A 22,331-nucleotide genomic window follows, 5' to 3' on the forward strand; every position below is an offset into this window, starting at 1 on the left:
AGGAAAACTGCACAGGAAGCAAAGACAGAATATCAGTTTCAACTCAAAGTTCACAACATACAAAGAATTTATTTATGTAATACAGGCCTTTTCTCAAATATTTTCACAGAATTCCATACAGCAATCTACTAGAAAAAAAGTAGAATTATATGACACCAAAATAACATTGTTTCTTAGTACAAATTGCTCATCAAAAGGAAGGGAGAGATAGTTTCCTAACAAATAGAGGGCAGCATGGGTAGTGCTTAGCATAGTACCTGGTAGCCCCTGATCTCATGCCAGGATGGGGAGGGAGTTATGGGGAGGAGCTCCACCTGGCTCTGCCCACTGCAGGGCACTGTGACCTTGAAGCAGGCTGGGGTACTCACACTCAGTCATGAGAGAGGACAGCTGTGAGCCAGGAGCTCTCCCGTCATCTCTCCTGTGCCACGAGGACACCAGACCAGGAGAAGCAGAGAGGAGTTTACGATTGCTATAACTTAGACCTTTGCTGCTTACCACACAGTAAAATAAAAGGGCCGTCCCCAAACCATAATTTTCTAAGTCTAACACATGCTCAAAGAAGAATAATATAGAAATAATTCACTGAGATGTTTTAAATTACATTTGTCATAATTTAAACATTACTATTAAAACCCTAGAAATTTCAGCACTGAAGAGCACAATTGTCTAGAAAAATACAGGACCCAGTACAGAATAAAATTTCCCTGTCCCAATATTAGAACCCATTTCCCTATTGCTAAAATCATATTTCTCGAGATTACAGATAAATGGGAAATGGTTTTTCACAACACAGCTAGAATTAGTGGGATTATTGGCTCCAATGTCTGTATCCATAATTGGTGAAAATAGACTTTTCATTATGACTAAAAATATAGATTTTTTAACTACAGAAACCAGCAGCCCATTATTTGCTTTGCTGTTCCCACCCCCCCTCAATGTCAAGCAGTCTACAAAAATAGCAATTAACTTTTAAAAATATTTTGCTTGTTCAGACAAATTTAAGTTACATTCAGATGTGATAGCTATTTCTATAGAATGATGTTCACAGTCCTTCCTTGATCAGCCTGGAACAGGACCAAGGTGCATTTGTTACCATCAGTATCGAGTTTGGTACTCATGATGCCAGCGGTTAAAGTCGTTGTAAAACAGAACAATGCTTCCCGAAGCCATGCCAGAAATGATGCACCTGGGAGAAAGATGGAGAGTGGGTTACAGGGCTCTATTTCCTGCTGCTTGCTACCCTTTCCTGGTGACTGAAATGTAGACCCAAATAAGATCAGTGTGTGGGACATTGGTTTTGACACACAGAGACCGCCTGTGGTCTATAAAAGGGGCAGATACTGCTGGAGTACGAAGGCTATCACAGAACTGTGAACAAAATCATTTCCACAGAGGGAGCCTGCTGGAATCCGTGCTTCCAGACATCCGACTCAGAAGAAAAACCCACAGAGCAGTTGTGGAGGGAGCACACGCAGTCAAGGACCAGATGGAACACTTTCAACAATGCAGAGCTGAGGAGTAAGAGAGCAGAATGCTGCCCATTTTCAGGGGGTGGGAGGCCCTAACCTCTGGGTAGAGACCTGGTCCTTGTAGCCCAGTGACCTGATGTGATCCCTAGTGCTGCTCCTCTGTCCTGAGGAGGTGGTGCAGGGACACACAGCGAGCAGCCAGAGGCCACAGAGGCCATCTGTGTCTATGAAAGGAGCAGATACTGCTGGAGTACGAAGGCTACTTGAGCTCTTTCCCTGCAGTTTGGTCAGGGCCAGCTCTTAGGGAGTTCCACTCAGTGCTATCCTGTACTGTCTGAAACAGGAAACTAAAATGTATCCCTACAGAAGGACTATAGAAGGGAAATGAGGGGCAAACCGAACCAACCAGTATTGCTCTCTAGGTGGGTACTGACGCCAATCGATAGCAAACTGAACCCATCAGCATCTTATAAGGATTAAATACTAGGACTATGAGGTTTTCCCCTGGAAGGTAAGGGCAGTTCAAGGTGTAAGATAGAGAACATTGATAGAATTAAAAAAAAAACAAACGTGTATTTCAACTGATACAGTTGACAAAATTCAGTATCTTTTTACTATTAAAGTAGGAATAGAAATAAATGACTTCAAGTAACAGCATTTAATAAAACCCCACAGCTAACAATCCTACTAAACAGTTGAAAGATGAATTTTTATACCATCCGAACAAAATAAGGGTGCCCACTTTCACCACCTTTATTCAATATATAATACTTGATGTCCCAACATGGTTGCTAAGAAAAAAGGGGAGGGGCATTTAAATTGGAAAGAGAAATAAAATGATCCCTGTCATAAGGTATATGGTCTTACATGTAGGAATTCAAAAGACATCACATAAAACTGTTAGTGCTTAAAAATAGACTCAGAAGTTGTGGGTATATAAAAATCAGTTGCTTTTTGTTTTATTTCTTAAAGACAGGATTTCATTGTGTAGCCCAGGTTACCTTGAACTCACTATTTTAGCCTCTAGGGTGCTGGGATTACAGGTATATACCTTGGTGCCCTGTACCAATTTTATACACTAATAATCTAAAACATAAACTAAGAACAATTAATATTTGTAGTTGCATTAAAAAGAATAAAACCTTTGGGAATACATTTGGCCAAGGAGACAGAAAGCGTATATACTGAAGACTACAAAACAGTGCTGTAAGAGACAGATGGGAATTACCTCGTGTATGTGGACTGGAAGATAGGTTATTACCATATCCCAGAGTGATCAGCAAATGGCTGCAGTCCCTGTCAAAGTGAAGTCTTTCACAATGGAAAACTCACTCTAAGACTTCTATGGAACATTAACCCCAAATGGTCAAGAAACTCCAGAAAAGGGAGAAGATGTAGAGAATTCTTTTTTAAACTTAGTACAAACCAGTGTTGATGTGACATACACAGAGCAAAGGCAGACTATCAGGACCCGAGAGAGGACGTGTGTGCGTGTAGATCATGTTGGACCCCTCTCTACCACAACAAGTGAAACTAAAACAAAATGGAGCAAAAACCTCAACAAAGTGAACCTAGAAGAAATCAGGAAAGCGTTCATGACTTTGTGGGAATTTCTAAAGAGATGGCAAAAGCTGTACCTCATGAGAGCCCTACATTTAGAGCGCACTGATGAGAACGAGGACAACACAGGATGCTCGGGAAACTGGTGCGCACGGCACAGCCCTCGAGAGAAGTGAGGACCATGTGCACTGCTGGCCAGAACGTGAAACTTTGGAGCGCTTCAGTAATTCTCCAAGAGACTAGTAAGAGTTACTATATGACCTTCCAGTTCCACTCCTGGGTATAGACCCAGAGGGACTGTACACCACTGTTCACACACACAAAACAACCCAAGGTGCCCATACACACATGGGCAGACAGAAAAACAGAATGTGCATACAACAATCTAAGAAAAAAAAAAACAAAACCAGGATTCCGACATACCACAACACAGAACCTTGAAAACTAGCTAAGTAAATCAAGCCGGCTATAAAAAGATGCTGTAAGTCCCATGTACGGAGAGCCTGGAAAGGGCAGATGCACAGAGAAGTGAGATGGATGTGAGCAGAGGCTGGGACCACGTCCGGGCTGGTGGGGAAGGTGGAGCCAGGTGAGTGAGGACTTTAGAGCAGTGGGAAGTTCTGTAGACTGTTCGGGGGCAGTGAGAGAGGCTGCAGCGTGCTGACTGTGCTTTACCCCATGAAACATATGTGAGGAGTAGTTCAGATGGGAAGCTTTATGTGTGCGTTGCCATAACAGATCAGAAATGAAAAGAAATGACTATATTTTGAGTGTAAGTTGCTACATAAACAGCATCCTCCTCAAATTTGCAACTTGGGAGGTTTAGGCCATTAAGCCGGATCTCTCCAGAGGTGGACATAGGTATTTTACAGTACACAAGTTTACAGCCCTTAAAGATTGTGTTAAAGACATCTAAGAAGCTGGGGCTGGTGAGTAAAATGCCTTGGGCAAGTGTGAGGACAGAGTTCAGATCTCCAGAGCAAGCCAGGAGCTAACCCAGGTGAACTGGCAAGCTGTATACATGTGAACATACTACATGCATGCACAGCACACATAAATACTCGAAAAGCTTCATGGCAGTCTCTGAGCCTTTGTCGCTAAATCCTATCTATTTTTGAGAGCCTGTTTTATCTAAGAGCTGTCAGAAACTTAGACTTCATACTTGATGTCCCAACATGGTTGCTAAGAAAAAAGGGGAGGGGCATTTAAATTGGAAAGAGAAATAAAATGATCCCTGTCATAAGGTATATGGTCTTACATGTAGGAATTCAAAAGACATCACATAAAACTGTTAGTGCTTAAAAATAGACTCAGAAGTTGTGGGTGCTTAGAAACTCATGTATTTGTTAGCTCTTTGTGTTGTGCAGATGATTCCAGAACTCTACACTTAAAGTTCAACACTCCTGTGGAAGATCAGGACTCTGGTGTTACCTACCTCTGGTCAAAGGAAAGGGCCATGGCCCGGATGCCAGCATCACAGCCTGGGTAGGCAAAGAGCTGCTTGAGGTCAGACGCCTGCCGCACTAGCACCACACCGCTGTCTCCTCCTGTGAGCAGGTACTGCCCGTCTCTGCTCAGCTGCATGGCCTGTGAGACAGCAACAGTCAGTGGAGACACGGCTCTCAGAAGTGGGCCTAGTTATGACTGCCTGCTACAGCAGCCTCAGTGGGATGGGAAAGTGGCCGGGTCAGTGGAAGTAATCCGTGGCTCTTAGGACACTGAATTATGGAAGGCATGCCGTGGTTCAGTGGTCACATGGACATGACTAGACAACCCTACAGTGTTGTGAGTTTTGCTCCACAAACTTGGCTCTACAAATCCTTGAGAGGAGAGGTTATGGTGGGACCAGCACATCCATCTTGTCTGAAAAGTTAAGCCACTGCCTTCCCTGACCTGGCTAGGGGGAGCACATGCAGCTGCTGCACCTTCCCTTGGCCTGCTCGGTTTTGAAGGTAGAGGGGGTAATTGCCACCGAGAGCCACTACTCCCTGGGGAGTTAGGTCCCAGGCTGCCCATATTGCAGCCTGCATCATGGTCATCTCTAGGCTATGGCTAGTCTCCTACCTTGTTGAACAGATAAGCTCAGCTTGAAATCTGTGTTCTGATTCTGTGATATTTCCTCTATTCTCTATGAAAGCCTGTGAGCTGAATGTAAACTGCCTATTCAGTTCACATTGAAGCCAACTGTCAGTAGACCACTGAACATAGCTTATTCTCAAAAACACAGAAACACATCTAAAGAAAAAGTGCAGGAGACAATTTTGTTGCATCTTACACATTGCTAAGAGTTTTCAACATGACTATCTGTCATCCTGCCCCATTCATCACTACGGCAGTCTCGGGGTCTAGGAACTGCAGTAGAGACCAGAGCAGCAGTTACCTGAGATTCTCTTCTGGGTAAGTGCTGTATGAGAACAAAGCCAGCAATCTTGAAGTCTTTGTTCTAGTAAGACTCTCTAATCCTACTTGTGTCTGGAATGAAGTGAAACAAAGACTCAAGATGCATTGCATCTGCAGAGCATCTTAATGAACTTGGTGCTTCCCAGTGTAAGAAACCTTTCCTAGCTTCTTTCACAGGGGACCACTCACATCCTCTGGTGTGTGAGCATACAAGTCCACTGTGCCGTGGTCCTGCCCAGTGCAGTCTGCTCACTGGCTCTCACTCTGACCCTCTCTTCAGCATTCAGGTAGACGGGGCTAGAGATCTGAAGTGGCCCAGGAATGCTCTAATTCAGCCCTGGATCCCAAGTGTTTTGGAGGGCGCTGTGGCTACAATGCTGCTTGAGGACACTGGCAGGCCACAACAGCCTGCTGGGGACACCCACATCCTAAAGCAGCTGGGAAAAGAAAAAAAGGGGAGTTCTCTTGGGGGAAATGGTGGTTAGACTTTATGCTGTGACCCTGCTGCTCTGGAGGACTGCCTGCTTAAATCTAAGTTCTTCATTATAGCACCTGCATAGTGTGCAGCCAACTCACGGTGACATCTTTAAACCAAAGTGTCAGTGAGCAATACATCAGAGAAAAGGCAGGTGGGACACTTTGATTAGCATACAAGTTGCCAGGCTGCCTGGTATGTCAAAGAAATGAATTTTTTGTCTGGGTTGGTGACTGATTCATTTTATTTCTGGATGTCTGGGGGTTCTGGCCTGCAATTTCCTTGTTTTCCTCCTAAGGCAGTTATCTGGGAAAGTGTCAGTCTCTGGAGCCTGGGACACAGAGTGTTCCTTTTAGGCTAGCTCACTTTAATCACATGGTTGCCACTTACAAGTTAGAATGATGAAGTGCGGGCATGCTGGGGGAAAGCAATGGATTGTTTAGGCCTAAAATCCAGTGGGGAGTTTCACAGGGGGAAAAAAAAAAACGATGGCTGCAGGGTACAGGGGAGCCTGTGACTATGAACAGTCTACAGGAGCCCTCCCCCCCCCTCCCCGCCGCCTCCAGGCTCTTCCCAGAGCCTTGGTCTAACTGGAACACCATAGGAACTGTTCTAGCCAGTGAACGGCTTCAAATTATTTTTACAGATTTATTAGTGGAGCTGACAATATAATCACAGCTCAAAGTGACAGATTATCAACATTATTATTGTAAAGAAAGGAGAAGAGGAGAAGCCACTGATGTGTACTTGGCTTAAATGGCAGATTATGGGAAATGAGGGAGAAATAAAAGCAGAGTGAGTTTGCCTGTGCGCACATGCGTCTGAGGTGGAGGTAACTCGGGTAACCAGCAAGTGAGCGGGGAGAAGTGGCCACAAGAAATTGGAAGTTTCAAGCCAGGCGGTGGTGGTGCATGCCTTTAATCCCAGCACTAGGGAGGCAGAGGCAAGAGGATCTCTGTGAGTTCAAGACCAGCCTGGTCTACAGAGCGAGTTCCAGGACAGCCTCCAAAACAATACAGAGAAACCCTGTCTCGAAAAAAAAAAGGAAGTCTCAGAGCAGCCGGGGTCTTTAGTTTTGGACCAGTGAGGCCTGTGGGCTCAACTGTGTACCACTTCCAGACCTTAGAGTTTTCTTGGGAGAAGAGGTTGTCAGGTTATGCCTGGGAGAACTTCATGGAGCCACCCAAAGGTGGGAGGAACATGAGTGAGATGTGCGGAAGTGGTCTAGACCACTCTCTGAAATGACTGGCTCTGCTGCCACCCCATATGTCCTCCTTGTTTGTGGGTCCCATGCACCTGCATTCCCATGTTAGAAAATGACAGGACAGCCCAGCTTTCCCCATGCCCGGAGAAGGAAAACTACCCTCGAGGAACACGCTGGCTCTTCCTCAAGCTCTAACGCAATGGAAGTTGGCCTGGGCTGTCCACTAGCTAAACAGCCTGCACAGACAGAAAGGAAGTGGCTGCTGCTATGCGGTGCCCACTCGCCCGAGAGTGCACAATCCTCCTCGCTGCCTCCAGGTGTGATGAGGGACCAGCTCTAGGTAGAGTCTAGTTTAGCTTCAGTGCATAGTAGATCTTAGAGAAAAGAGACAACTGCAGGACTGAAAGCCACCGGGCTGGCCTCCCAAGCGGAAGGCTAGTGCTTCCTTGTGGCCATCTCCAGGGAGCAGCCACTGACTGGTGTCCCACAGCTGACCTACCCATGAGTGACCCTATTCTCTAAGTGCTGTCAGTGGTGCCCCATGGCATGGGAAAGAGACCCCCAGCTGTTGAGAACTAGGTTTCTTCAGTGGACTGTCCCCCTTATCAGTCAAGCCTCTCGGTGAAATTGGCAATCTGCGGAGCTTCTGGCACTAACCCTTATGTGGTCATCGGTCTCCATGGTTGCCTGCAGCTTGCCGTTCACACTGAAGGTGCAGAAGCAGCCGTTTTCATAGAAGATGACACAGTGACCCTCTCTTGATGCTTGGATGAGTTTTGGTTTCAGGCAGTTTTCAGGGCCCTCTAAAGTCCTTAACAAATCTCCATTCATGGAATGTATGAGACATGGCCCTTCTGAGAAGAGGAACAAGAAGCAAAATTAGGTAATGAAAAGAGACATGGTGGACAGTGTAGCCCCATGGGAGAGCTAAGTGTGAGGTCCTTCAATCCCCAGTACCAGAGGATGGAGGAAAACTAGACAGATCAGCTGGGCTGCAGTGCCATGGGACAGCTGTACCAGCCCTCAGAAAGCTGCCGTATGCCAGTTACTCTGAAAATCCTGCCAGCTCTTGAGTTCCACTGGGAGGCCTGAAAGCCAAGCTACATGTGCCCACGGCCCCTCAGAGACAGGAAGTCACTTTATAAATTCATTATGATGTAAGTGGGGAGAAAGAAGTTAGAACTCCAAAAGGAAGCGTTTCCAGTCTGAGAGCAGTCATGGGACAATGCTGCTCCTGCCAGGCAGGGCACATGGGTACCCCTCCTGCACCACACAGCCCAGAAGGGTTGGGCCAGTGCAGATGTGGCTGACCAGGGCAGCTTCCCTGCCACTGCTCACGGCTCCGTTTCTGAAGTATAAGAAGATAACCATCTTCTAGCCTCCAAATCCACCCTGGGTTCCTTCTGCCACTATTAAACGGAGTGACCTTATTTTCTCATGTCTAAAGCAAGCAGTGGCTTGTGGCACTCATCTCCCCAGGGCACTCTACCCTGATAACCCGAGGACAGGAACTGCTGAACACTGTCCCCACCCCCCACTCCAGAGCTTTTCTGCTTTACTACATACTCAGCATATGCAAAACAAAGGGAACAAAAGCTGTGGTAGGCGCTGAGAGACAATGGGAGAGCAGGAGCCTGCTCTGCCTTCCTCCTGACAGAACCACTGCCTGCCCCCACAGGGTTACTGACAGCGTGCCTTTGCAAGGGGGGCTCTGCTTTTGTTGGCCATTTGACCACACAAGAGTTAAACATTTTGGTGTTCTCCAACATAAATACCAGGCATGCCTTTGTTTTTGCACAGTGCCAGCATCCATGAACTTTAGTTACAACTCCCTAAATAACACTAGTTCCACAACAACACAGTTCAGATTTCAGTTATCACAGCAATTGTATAGAGCATACTTTGTAGCTAGCTCTTTAGTCCACAAACATTATGTTCATGGCAGCAGAGCATAGTTGGAAGCCCTCACATCACAGTGTTCAAGGAACATCCATAACCAGTATCTGTGGTTCAGCTCACACCCAGACTGGCTGTGTTGCCTCCTTGTTTCATGGTGATAACCATGTGGCATTTTATAAAAGTAGATAACCAGAAAAGGGTATTGGTTACAATGATGAACTTCATAGAGAAATGAATATAAATGAAGCTTTATGTAGAGAGAGCTGAGTCAGCTTCAGATGCTGCCAAGACACTAGATATGCAGCCAGGAAACAAACAAAGGACACTTGTTGGCACAATTCAGGAAAGTGGTTGTAACAAAACTGATGATGTCAGAAGAAATGGTACTTAAAAAAGCCTCACATTAAGGGAACCCGAGAGGGTGTTTCATGACATTTAAACAAAAGAAAAGCGAGAAGCCGGCACAGACAGGAGGATTGGCAATTCCCCAAGGCACAGAAAAGATGCTTAGGCACTCAGGACAAAGTGGCATGCACTGCTCACCTGTTTGACAAAGACATGAATCTGCATGGCTAAGTTTGTTTTTGAGACAATGTCTTACTATGTAGCCTTGGCTGTCCTGGAACTCACTGTATAGGCCAGGCTGGCCTTGAACTTGAAGGGATCTCCCTTGCCTCTCTCTCCTGGCTGTTTTTTAATGTTTTGACAAAAAAATTTAGACTGTGGAAAAGTAATAAAAATTTTTCCCACTGAGACAGTATCTCAGATAATTTTGTGTGATTTCTGTTTGCATGGTATTTTACTGTGCAAAGCAAGAATGGTCTATAATAGAAATTAATTTTAATGTTTAGATACAATCCAAGAAATCGTATTACTTTTTTCACTGCTTTAACCAACTCCATTTTTCAAAGCTAAACTTTAAAGTTTCACTCTGCCTTGTTAGCTATACATAACAAGTTCAAGCAACTCAAATAATCTGTGCTTGTGAGCTTAAAACACATGAGGTGATAGAAACTCTCAATGCTCTGTCCTCAGCATAGAGAGGTGAGAGACGGACAGACTGCAGACAGCTCCTTTGCTGGAGGGTCCCAAAGTGTTGCACACGCTCTTGGAAGGAGCACTCGGTGTCTCTAAACTAAACACAAGCAGCAGAAGCATCCAGCAAGCCAAGTCCTTTCCATTCCAGTGTCTGACATTCTAGGTCTGCCTAGTCCTAAAATCTGGAAGTTAATCAGGGTTAGGGGCTGTTGAGGTGGCTTAGCAGGTAAAGGTACTTGCTGCTGAACCTGATACCCTGATTTCAATTCCAGGGACCCACATGGCGGATGAAAAGAACCAACTCACATGTCATCTAACCTCTACACACGTGCTATGGCTTGAAAGCAGGCATACACATAATACATGCAAGGTCAGGGTTTCCATTCATCTTACTGGATGTCAGAGAAGTAACCACACATGAAGATGCTCTGTGTCCCTGCTTTATGGAGAGGAGAATACTAATTGGCTGCTGTCTATAGAGTATCTTAAATCCTTTAGACCAGGGAGCTCAAACATGGCTTTTGGCCCCGTTGATAATTTCCTATTTCTGTTCTGGTCATATGTGAACCCCCTATTCCACCCCTGAATGTAACTACTGCTAAGGAAGGTGACTCTTAATTTTATTTAATTTTAGCTAACTTATATTTAAGCAGCCCTGTGTGGCTACCATAATAGACTGGAGCTTTAGAGAACGGGCGGCAGCCTCATTCTGTTTACATGAATGCATCACAAGAGGAGCCAATGCTCTTATAATAAACCACATTACCTTGAGACCCACTTAATACCAGCCTCATTCTGTTTACATGAATGCATCACAAGAGGAGCCAATGCTCTTATAAACCACATTACCTTGAGACCCACTTAATACCAGGCCCAGCTCAGCACAGATGGCAGCACAGGTAATCTCATAGTCATGACCCGTGAGGATGGCCCGAGGAGTGGTAGTTTCACCTTTAGCAAGAAAAAAAGACATATCAGTTCCAGTGTATAAAGCTTAAATAACTTGGTGTCAAATTATGATCTATGCTGAAGCCTGCAGAATTTTGAATCTGTCCAAAATATATTTTAGGACTGGATTCAAACTTTGCTGCAGTCTGATTCTGAAGTCTACATGTTTCTGATTTTCATGAACCCTTATGTGATTATCAACAAAAGCTTATAGCTCAAAGCTAAAGATGGTAAAACGTGCATTCTATACATTTCTCATATGAAAAAAAAGAGCCTCTCCAGTAGATGGATTATTCCAAGATTAGGGCCTTGATTATAATGAACCCACAAAAACCACCACACAGCTAGATTAAGGCACCAACTCAAACACTTGCCCATCCCATATCTGCATCTCAGTGAATTCCTCCACAGTCAGAATGGCCATTCTGAAGCCATGGAGCTCTGCTCAGGGTTTATACTTTGATTGCCCATTGCATTTTTAAGGACTTACCCATAGTACCACCCAAGCCCACTAACAGAGTTGAAATAATTTTTTCCCAAGGCTGACTTATGCCTGAGCCTATATAATTTGAGATTCTGTCCAAACATTATTAAAACAAAGCTACTAAACACTAAAAATAAGAACTCAGGCTTAATTTACACTTCAAAGAAAGGTCTGTTCCTCTTAGTAGATCACTGCAACTCCCCTAGTAAGACAGTCTGAAGTGGGACTCTGTCTCCAAGCAGCCTTTCTCTAAAACAGCTGAGCACACTGTGATGCGTGGCCCTCACAGTGCACCTCCCCACATTCCAGTCAACCAGCACAGGCGGGATGTGTGATTCTACCAATGGTGTGGAGGGCTTGGGGGAAAGAGGGTGGAGGAAAGGGAATATAATAATGGAAGAAAATAAAGAACTCACAACAACAACAAAAAAGAGCCCGGTGGTGGTGGTGCACGCCTTTAATCCCAGCACTCGGGAGGCAGAGGCAGGCGGATCTCTGTGAGTTCGAGGCCGGGCTGGACAGACAGCCTCCAAACCAATACAGAGAAACCCTGTCTCGTAAAAACCAAAAAAAAAAAAAAAAAGAACTCACCCTGCTCCAAGTCACAAAGTAAAAACTGTCCACAGCTCAGGAAAATGACACAAGCAGACACAATCACAGGTTTCAGTTGTGACTTAACTTGTACACACGGGATTCCGTACTTAGCCAGAAGTACCCGATTTAACACTAAATTCAGCTTTACTTTTACAATAACTAGCAAACAGGATTCTGCTGGCATTCTTTAACTCCTCTGCTGTGAACTGCTTTATGGCACAGTTGAGAACTGATATTGTCCAACTCAAAAGGGCAAATGTGCCCAGAAAGTAGCTCACTCTGAGCAGCTTTAGAAAGGAATAATCTGCCACTGTAACCCAGATACTGATTGTCTTAGGGCCGTCACCCTCTCTGAGGAAAGACCCCTAACAAGTCGGGGAAAATCCTTCAGAGCCCACTGCACCTGTAAAGGCCAGGGCTGCTGTTAAAACACTGCTGTAGCCTCAGAAGCAGGAATTTTCAAGAAGTGAGTCAGCGAGCTCTTCCAACATTCTTGCAAAATACGTGCACATGCCTGCTTTTCTGGGCAGCAGAGGAAGGAAATGGGCTTCACTGAAGGCACACAGATGCCTGACCCCAAAAGGCAAGAATAGGGACTCGGCTCCTAAGAAAGGAGCTTGCTTCTTGCGCCTCCCCTGGAGTCAGCAGTTACTCAAGTCTATCATGACATGTGACGGGTATGCCATGTGCATTCACACAATGCACAGCTGTGTCCCCATGGTGTCTCTTAAGGCTTTGGTGACTATCAGTAACCCTGAGTTTTAGCCCATAAGGATTTGTGTGTTACCCTGGGTGTGCTCTAGGCCCCAGTGCCAGGATAACCCATATCCCTAGAGAAGGAAAGCAAGACTGCAGCTAATAGACTAATAGTGGAGCCAGGGGCCTGGTTTCATCTGATTTCAGGTTAGAAACACTAGGAGGAACATAACCTAATTTATTAGAATGTCTACTTGGCATTTTCCAAACCAAAAGGAATCTCTCAGTGACCATTTTTTTTCTCAAATCCATAATTTTTTGGGGGGGACCTTCAAAGAAACAAATGATACAAGCCCATGTAAGCTACATAATTTTGTATTAAAAATCATAAGATTTAGAAATAAATCTATGTTTGAAAAGTTAATATGTTAGCCATCATTCATGGTCCCCTCCATAGCTCCCCACTTGTCATATTCTAAATTCCACAAAAATAGCATCATGTTATTCTTAAAATTACTGTCTAATTATATCTATTGGCAATGTTTTTATAAATCAACCATTAAAATCATTATGACTTAAGGAATACATTTTCAGTGCAATTGTTCCTTTTTTGTTTCCATAAAATTACAAATGTGGTGAGATTTGTGTTTTAACTAATTTTTTCCTCAGTGGAAAGTGAAGGTTTGAAAGAAAACAAATGAAAAACAAGAGCAATTTACATATAAGCCAAAATAGACAAAGCAAAGATGGGTCATGGAAGGTCAGACAGATATCTTTACATAGCCAATGTTTTTGTTTTGGACATTTAAGAATGTTTTCTCAGGAGCTTAGTGGAGGGAGAGAGGAGACTGATATCAATTCTTTTTTTTTTTTTTAATGTAAAAGGACTGAGGATAATCTAGAACTATGAAGTCAGAGGATAGGAAACCTCAGAAAAGAGGTTACGTTGTAAACGTTCTCCTATGCAAACAAATTCACTAGTTTGTTCTGCTTATGAAATCCTAGCTTCTACAAATGCAAATGTATCATATCACTTCCATTATAGAAACCAGAAGATACATGTACAGAATAATGCCAGGATAGAAAAGGCTCTTTCGTCTCCTTGGGACTGATCTCTAACTAAAGAATTGCTTAGCACTGGACTTTGTTAGCAAAGTGTTTCCTAGTCCAGGAAATAGGTTAGACAGTTCAGGAAATATGAAGGGGGTGATGGGGAGGACTGGGAACACAGGCTCAAGTGACAGCAAATTAAAAGTGTAAGGGTAGAGCCATGGCCAGTTCCTTCTCAGGGAGCTGGAAGAAATAACAAAACCAAATCCAACTGTCCTCCACTGGCTTCATGATAACAACAAACATGTCAGGGCTTTTGACTTGAGTCTACCACACACAAGGACAGCCATTTCTAGCTCCTTATCTGAAGTGGGAAGAACATTCTTCACACTTTCTCCTTATCAAAAAGTAGGTTCGAAATAAAAACCAGTTGGATTTTTATAAGTCCCAATAAACCAAGGGATTTAAATACTAAAATTTCACTATTACTAGGATAATTCTATGATATGGGATTTAAACCAAACAAATATAAACTGCTTGAGCCCAGTGGACATACTGAGAATCACTTGGAATGAGACTAAAGGCAGAGGGGACCATCAGAGGCAGAACACTGATTCTCTACGGGGCTAGTGGCACCTATCATTTCTCTTCAGTTATCAGGATACATTATCCCTGGGTTGTAGAGGAGTCTGGTGATGTCATCAAACAGAGAAGGGTAAGACCCCATTGTATCTCTGTGTGAAAATAGCCACAAGAGCAAATGGCTCTGGTTATAGCCCTCACATAGCTCTGGAGCTGCCCCTCCTGGCTACTTGTCAGCTCAAACCAGGGGCTATCAGTACAAACAAGATGATTCTTCATGCTTTATATTTCTGACTCCAAAGGCATCACTATCTCACTAAAGAGCAGGGGAAAGTCTTCAGAAAAATACCAGGTTAATTCTTTTGATTAAAACCTTCAATTGTTAATGGATGCCAACAGTCTGCACCTTTGCTCTCAGAGAGCAGGATCTAGAATTCACCGAAGCCCAGACCATAAAGCACGACAGAGTCCTTTAAACCCTTTAAAGTCTTACTGTGTGAAAATCGTCATGGCTTTCAATAATGCTGGGAGAAAATTTTATCTTGTTGGTAGTTTAAGAAGCCACACTTCAAACTTCTTAGAGAAAGATGAGAAGAGGAAAAGGACAGACTTCCAGGGCTGCTGTGAAAGGCTGGAGCACTACTTCAAAGGCAAGGGCTCTTTGTGGGAGAGCAGTTTTATGACTACTGATGCAGATCCTACCAAAGGCTGAAAGGGAGACTCAGGGCATCTTTAGAGATGGCCTTAGAGGAAGATGAACAAGTCAAATGAGATTAAAGACAGCCCAAAGCCTGCCACAAATCCCAGGCTCGCCCGCCAGCTCTACAGACGTGCCTTTCTCAGCACACAGAAGTGAGTGCATGTCCTTGAGGAGACTTAACAGTCAGGGGCTCCGTAACCCTATGGGTGTGCAAACAGAGAGCAGAGTTATCTCAACATCGTTGGGGACAATGACATATTTTTGTATTATTAAATGTGTTTCTTTGTCTCCCTCCTAGCATTAGATATTTTATCAAATGGAGTTTGAACTTTTTAAAATTTTGTATCTGAAAGAGGAAAAGTAATTCCCGAACTAGCTTGTTTATAAGTAGCAGACGAAAAGATGATTCCCAAGATCTAACTCCACTAACATAAAGGAGATAAATAATCTATGGAAAAATACACCTTTTGGTTATTTTTAAAAAGTGGAAGAAATTCTTGCTATCTTCTGCATTTCAGAGTGCACTGTGCAGTCCTCATTACAGCTTGGCATGCTGCAGCAGGCAGACACCACGCTGCACGCTCTCAGCATCTACATGAAATGAAGCGGGCTCTATTCTCAGTCTCAGGATTCCAAATTACTTCTTCCCACGAATGCTAAGTGGACGGCTCCTCGATCATACGTCAACACATCCCGCTGCTCATTTTCTCATTCCCTCACTCTGGCATTCACTTAGTAATGTTTACTGATACTGTAGGAATTATGTGACACACTGGAAAAAGATAGGAATACAGTGTGGCCTTTCGTTTGAAAATGACTTGATTTACAATGGTAACTGGTGTCTGAGGTATAGTATTCACTAGTGGTATAGTATTCACTAGTGTAAGGCCCTAGGGTCAATCCCACTACTGTAAAAACAGAAAATCAGAAATTAAATGGTTATATTTTTCCTTAGTCCTACAAATTATGAGCGATTTAAAGGTTAAAAACAAGATTCAAACTCAAGCACTTATTACAAATGCTTTGTATGCAGAGTCAGCATTTAACATTAATTAGTGAAGTCTTTACATAAACACCAGCGATACAATTTTCTGCATTAGTAAACTCTTATATCTCTAAAGAAAACCAAAATAGAACACAAAACTGGGCAGTGGTGGTGTACACCTTTAATCCTAGCACTGGGGAGACAGAGGCAGGTGGATCTTAGTGAGTTAGAGGCCAGCCTGGTCTACAAAGCTAGTTCCAGGACAGCCAAGGCTGTTACACAGAGAAACCCTGTCTCAAAAAAAAAACAGAAACAAGAAAAAACAAAGAAAAAAACAAACCCAGCAAGACACTTTGGATCTAGGTATGATAAAAACAAAAGCATAATGAAGTTTAAGCCTAAGTATTTAAAACACCAAAAAGTTAGCCACCATAGAAGATTTGCAGGTTACTTCCTGAAGATAGGTACTTGTCTTTTACACATGAAGTTTGTCTATTAATTGCTGTTGATTAATTCAAAACATTCATGTGAAAACCAAATACTCGGCTTTCTCATGCGGCTCACCACAATGGTAAATCACGAAAGGAAATGGCTTTTTGCTGATAAATGTTTCCTTTTTCCCCTGATAAATGTTTCTTAAACCTCTCCATTAATTTCTTAATTTTTCAATGGAAATTCTACCACCTTTTAATTATGCAAAACTAAACTACTAGAATTCCTAACGTAAGGCTAAACAAGGCTGGTATGAAAGTCAGTCAAAGCTCTTGGCTCCTATCATTTCCCTCCTCTGCTACATATCTGTTTTGTTTTGTTCTCAGTGAACTCATCGTCTAAGCCTAAGCTAAACAGTGAGTTTGTATGGGAAATTCTATGGTGTAATATTATCATAGGGAATGTGGATATAGTTAGTAACAGAATGCACACTCAGCAAGGACAGGCCCTGGGTGCAGTCCTCAGCATGTAGTGCTCACACATACACAAAAGCAAAGGCGACCCAAAACCCCACAAGTCTATCATGACACACACTGTCATGAGAAATCAGTGTAACAAAATTGTCTTTTTATGTCTTTTGTAAATACTAAGTGCTTTCATGATAGGATTGCATCAAATTCTGTATTGCTGATAATCCAATTAAATCTAGTAAAAACTGTAGTACAGTTTAGTGGTTATAAAAGGGACCTCTGGGGCTGTACCTCAGTGGCAAGCAAACACTTAGCATGTGTGAGGTCCTAGGTTCCATCCTCAGCACCACAACAAAATATTATGACCAAGAGTGTCTGAATTTGAATGCCGACTTTAGCCCCTGCCCATTAAATGATCTCTCAGTTCACTAGGTGTACACTCAGTTCTAGGCGACAGACTAGGGGGCTTTAAGGCCAAGACAAAAGAAAAAAATCTTAGTTTCATAGTTTCTCCATGTGTTATCCATAAAGACAAGGGACAATAAAAGAGGTTTTCACACAGGGTTATCATAACAATAGTGTTATCCAGATGTGGTGGCACACACCTGTGATCTCAGCACTCAGGAGATAGATACAGGTGGATCTCAGTGAGTTCAAGACCAGCCTGGTCTACAAAGAGAGTTTCAGGACAGCTAGGGCTGTCATACAGAGAAATCTTATCTCAAAAAACCAGAAAAAAAGGGAAGTGTTAATATGCAAATAGTTTGCAAACCCTAAGCACACATGACATATCTACCCAGCAGAGAGAGAGAGAGAGAGAGAGTGAGAGAGAGAGAGTGCTTTTTCTCAACTTTTGTTATTTGATCTTGAACTACATAAGTGCCAATTACAGATGATTCTTATTCTTTTTCTTTCTTGAAAAGAAATAATATGCCTTTGTTCCTCAAAATTAATCTCTGATTTCTCACATTTTTCCTGTCTCTGATTTTACAACTCTCCCCAACAATTCACACACCTGTGAAGAGCATAAAATGCAGATAAATTTCCACAATCTGTTTACTTTCTAATTTTAAATATCTCTGATTGTCTTTTCTTATCAAATATGATATGCTTATTATAAAATGTACAGGTAAGTGAGTAGATCATGAGGATGATGAAAGCCTAGTTCCAAGTCCCACCAACTTGAAATGAACATTTCTGGACTTTGCCTGGCTATAATTCCAGTTTTTGTATACATTAATATACATGGACTTTTAAGCATATGCACAAAATTTGGCAATATTTACAAGACATTATAGATAGTTGGATGACTTTTGCGCTTAGTGGTACAGAGAACATCTGCCTCCGTGTCCACATAACACATGCAGTATTTTTGACAGAAGGTGCATAGTTCTTCAGTTGTTTACACACCATAGTCTACTAAACTACTACGCTGTTTTTCTTGTACTTTGAGACTTCATTTGTTGATTCTCCACAGTGGGATTACTTGGTCTTAGGCTTTAGTTCATCTGTACCTCCCGTACCTAAATACAGGTGTCTAATAAATTAGATACACAAAATTTACCTACATAGAAGGCACACACCTTTAATTTCAGCACTTGGGAGGCAGAGGTAGGTGGATATCTGAGTTCTGAGTTTGAGGCTAGTCTGGTCTACAGAGTGAGTTCCAGGACAGCAGAGACTACACAGAGAAACCCTGTCCCAAAGAACCAGAAAAAGGAAAATTGATGAGGTGAAACAGTGTTCACATTTGTTGGTACCCAACATTTGAGTTTTATGAATATAAATTAAACTTTTAATTTGTTTATATTGATTATCCAAATCATTTAAAATTATTTTTATTGTTTTTTGTTTATTTTTTAGGTTGTAATTTAATTACATTTCTCTTTTCCTTTTCCTCCCTCTAAATATTCTTCCTTGCTCTCCTTCAAATTTTTATGGCCTCTTTTTCATTAATTGTTATTGTGTACATGTGTGGACACATATATATTCCTAAATATAGCCTGTTGAATCCATAAAGTGTTATTTGTATACATGTTTTCAGGGCTGACATCTGGCACTGGACTACAATTGGTTGCTCTTCTCTGGATATTACCACCAATCTTATTCATAGCTTTACTCAGTTGCCTGTAGTTCTTTCTATAGGGCTGAGGCCTCATGGGCTTTTCCCATCCAGTTTGGCATGTTCATTGGTATCATCCTTGTTAGGCTCATATTTGGGCAGTCATGTTGATGACACTTCATGGGTATAGCTTCCGATACTACCAGGAGACACAATTTTCACAGCAAAGTTGCTGATCTGGTCTTACACTCTTTCTCCCCCCTCTTCTGCAATGATCTCTGAGCCATAGGTGTGGTAATTAGACTGGGCTCCACAACTCTGAATTTTTATTAGTTGGGGTTTTCTGTAGTAATAGTCTCTGTTGAGACAGGGTCTCACTATGTAGCCTTGGCTGACCTTAGACTCATAGAGACTCACTTGCCTCTGCCTGGGATTAAAGGTGTGTACCAACACCTGGCCCTAGGTCTTTTTAATGTATCTTCCTTATCTTTTGTAAGGTTTCTTTGTTAAATACATTTAAGTTAGGTACTTTGAAAGCCATACAGGGTTTTCACATCTTTAGCTATTAAAAATATATTGGTCTGCCCTGGTGTAATAGTGGTGCACACTTTAATTCCAGCACTGGGAAGGTAGAGGCAGGTGGGTCTCTATGAGTTTGAGGCCAGCCTGGTCTTCATAGTGATTTCCTGGACAGACAGAAGACCCTGTTTTGAAAAACAAGCAAACAAACAAACAAACAAACAACCTTGGTTTAAACCATCCCAAAGAAATAAAATAATCTCAGTTACAGGAAACTACAATCTATAAAGATGAATTCTAGAATGCTCAACAGCTACAGAGTTCAGCTATAAAAGGAGCTGAATTCCAGGGAGTGTTTTTCTTTATTTAAAAATACTTCAAGGCGCTGGGCGGTGGTAGCACACGCCTTTAATCCCAGCACTCAGGAGGCAGAGGCAGCGGATCTCAGAGTTTGAGGCTCCAAACCGATACAGAGAAACCCTGTCTCGAAAAACAAAACAAAACAAACTACTATATAGAGATCCTACATGAAAAAACAAAACAAAACAAATAAATCACCCAGACAAGAACAAAAACAAAAGCCCATGATATAACCAATTCTAAAATTTGTTAATTAGCATTTTTAATTAGTTCTATAAATAGTGGTTCTAGCATATGAAAATGAAAGTAACTAGAAAAAGTAGGGTAATTGTTGTTTTGTAAAAGAAATAATTAGAAACACAAATAAATTCACATAAGATGGGTCTCCAGGAATATCTACTTCTTAATGTAAGGTACATATACATACATTAATCTTTCTAATGAAATGAACCTTTCTGAAAGGTGGTAAAAATCAGTTTAATGTTGGCCCAGGTCTCAACTAAAGGCACAGTTAGTAAAACTACAGAAATGCCACACTCCTGGGGGGAGGGGCAGTGCACTAACCATATTCTAGCAGCAGACAAATCTTACTTTGATTTGTGAGAAAGGGGCAGGGCACCAGTTACAGTTTCTGGGTAATACTTGGCTTCTGAGTGTTCTGAGAGTCTATATAATGACAGTCAGTCGGTAGTATGTAGTCCCATATTAATTTCAGTCATTGTCTGAAATTAAAATTCACATCTTGAGCATGGATTATGTGCAACTTTATTTGGGATTGCCCCAATATCTACATATGAAGATGCTCAGTTTCAGTTTGAGGGCATAAATCAGTTCCCCTGTCCTCATATTTAAATGGCCACAGCACATAGGCTGAATGGTATAGTGATTTTTCTCTGTAACCAAACAAGGTAAATAAATGTGATATATTGGCACATCACCCCACTGCTCTGCATATGGTGCACATTAAGGTTGTATTCGTTTGCCATATGAATATAATTCCTTTTACCACATCTACTATATTAGCTACAAGAAGTAAATACAGAGTTGTTTTGCTGGAATTTGGGGGCCTGCATTACATCACAGAGCACTAAACATCCTGGACCTTCTGGAGAATTTCATAGACATTTTTAATGTCACCTGAACCTGAACACTGCCAGCATACTGCTTCAAACCTGCAATTTGAATTTTATAGAAAATAAAGAAAAAATAGAAGGCAGAGCAGGAGGCCAGGAAGGACCCGGACACAGTCTGAACGAGGCACATGTTAGAACTGGTGTCCTCACATAAAGGCCACATGCCTCCAGCACTGCTTTCACACACAGAGCTGAGTGAGTATTAGGAACTTAAGATCAGGCAGTACCTACACAATGTCTGCCAACTGTGACCTACTGAACATGTGAGTTTATCTCAGAACAGACTGCCATGCTTTGTTTCATCATACAGATACTGTGCTTGCCTTAAAATATTTATTATAAAGTTCCAATTTCAGATTAGGGTGGGAGAAGAATAAAATGATTTCTTTTAAAAAGAAACTTGCAAGGTTCAACACATCATACATATCCTGACATTTGATACCCTTGAATAATACATCACAGGCAATTAAGACAAAACACACCAGTGTTTCCAGGCCCGGCCTTTCCCATTAAAGAGCTTTACATCCCCAGATGTATCCAGCAGATGGTGCTCTAGGCTACCTACTTACAGAGAGGACACTGCACTACAGCCGCCTGTATTTTGCCAAGACAAAGAATAAGGATTTATCAGTAGCTTTAGTAAAACATATTAGGCTTTATGATAAAAAGGACATAATTCCTAAAAACATGCATAAAATATACATATGCATAAGCACACGTGCATGGAGACAACCAGTAAATAATTCATACCTGGACATGCTACGACACCACTTCTCTTACAGACTTGATAAGTAGTCTATGTGTGTATCAGTGGTATTTATAGTCATAGGGCAAGATCATTCTAAATTCATTAAAAAAAATTTAGAATGCCTTAAAGTTGGAATTCATTTTTAATTATAGCAGGAATGTCTCATTAGGGTGATACTAGTAAAATTAACAGCAGTAGGATTTACGGTAATGACTTGCGTGACTGATGAGAGTATAACAAAATGAAGTTTAGACAGAGGAAAAGCAGGGCAGCTCTGGAACACAGTACTTTAAAAAGCAGCTCTGCAGTCTGTTAGTGCTAACCTTACGGTTAATAAAATCTTCTTTCTCATTAACGGTGCTGAAATATTCTTAAAGAACAGAATCTTGTTATTAAAAAAAAAATAAAAACCAACCTACCCGTCCCCCCCTTGGCATAGACGCCATTCCTATAAGGAGAAAGCTGACATAGATTAGCATGTCTGATTGCAAAGGGGAAAAAAATGCCACCTTTCCATCAA

General features: G+C 42.2%; 1 protein-coding gene across 4 annotated transcripts in view; it reads right to left on the reverse strand.

Annotated features, from left to right (window-relative positions):
• Positions 1-49: 49 nt before the first annotated feature.
• The window catches only part of Lrba (LPS responsive beige-like anchor protein), a 539,975-nt gene continuing 517,693 nt past the window's right edge, over positions 50-22,331 (reverse strand). For all 4 annotated transcript variants that reach the window (XM_040752567.1, XM_040752566.1, XM_040752565.1 and 1 more), the window contains exons 54-57: positions 10,898-10,999; positions 7,769-7,965; positions 4,468-4,619; positions 50-1,189 (exon numbers count right to left, since the gene is read on the reverse strand). In XM_040752567.1, coding sequence (XP_040608501.1) covers positions 1,099-1,189; positions 4,468-4,619; positions 7,769-7,965; positions 10,898-10,999 — 542 coding nt within the window. In that variant the 3' untranslated portion in view covers positions 50-1,098. The remainder of the gene's footprint in view (positions 1,190-4,467; positions 4,620-7,768; positions 7,966-10,897; positions 11,000-22,331) is intronic.

The sequence above is a fragment of the Mesocricetus auratus genome, unplaced genomic scaffold (genome assembly GCF_017639785.1).
Source record: "Mesocricetus auratus isolate SY011 unplaced genomic scaffold, BCM_Maur_2.0 Super-Scaffold_100009, whole genome shotgun sequence".
In the NCBI taxonomy this organism is placed as follows: Eukaryota; Metazoa; Chordata; class Mammalia; order Rodentia; family Cricetidae; genus Mesocricetus; species Mesocricetus auratus.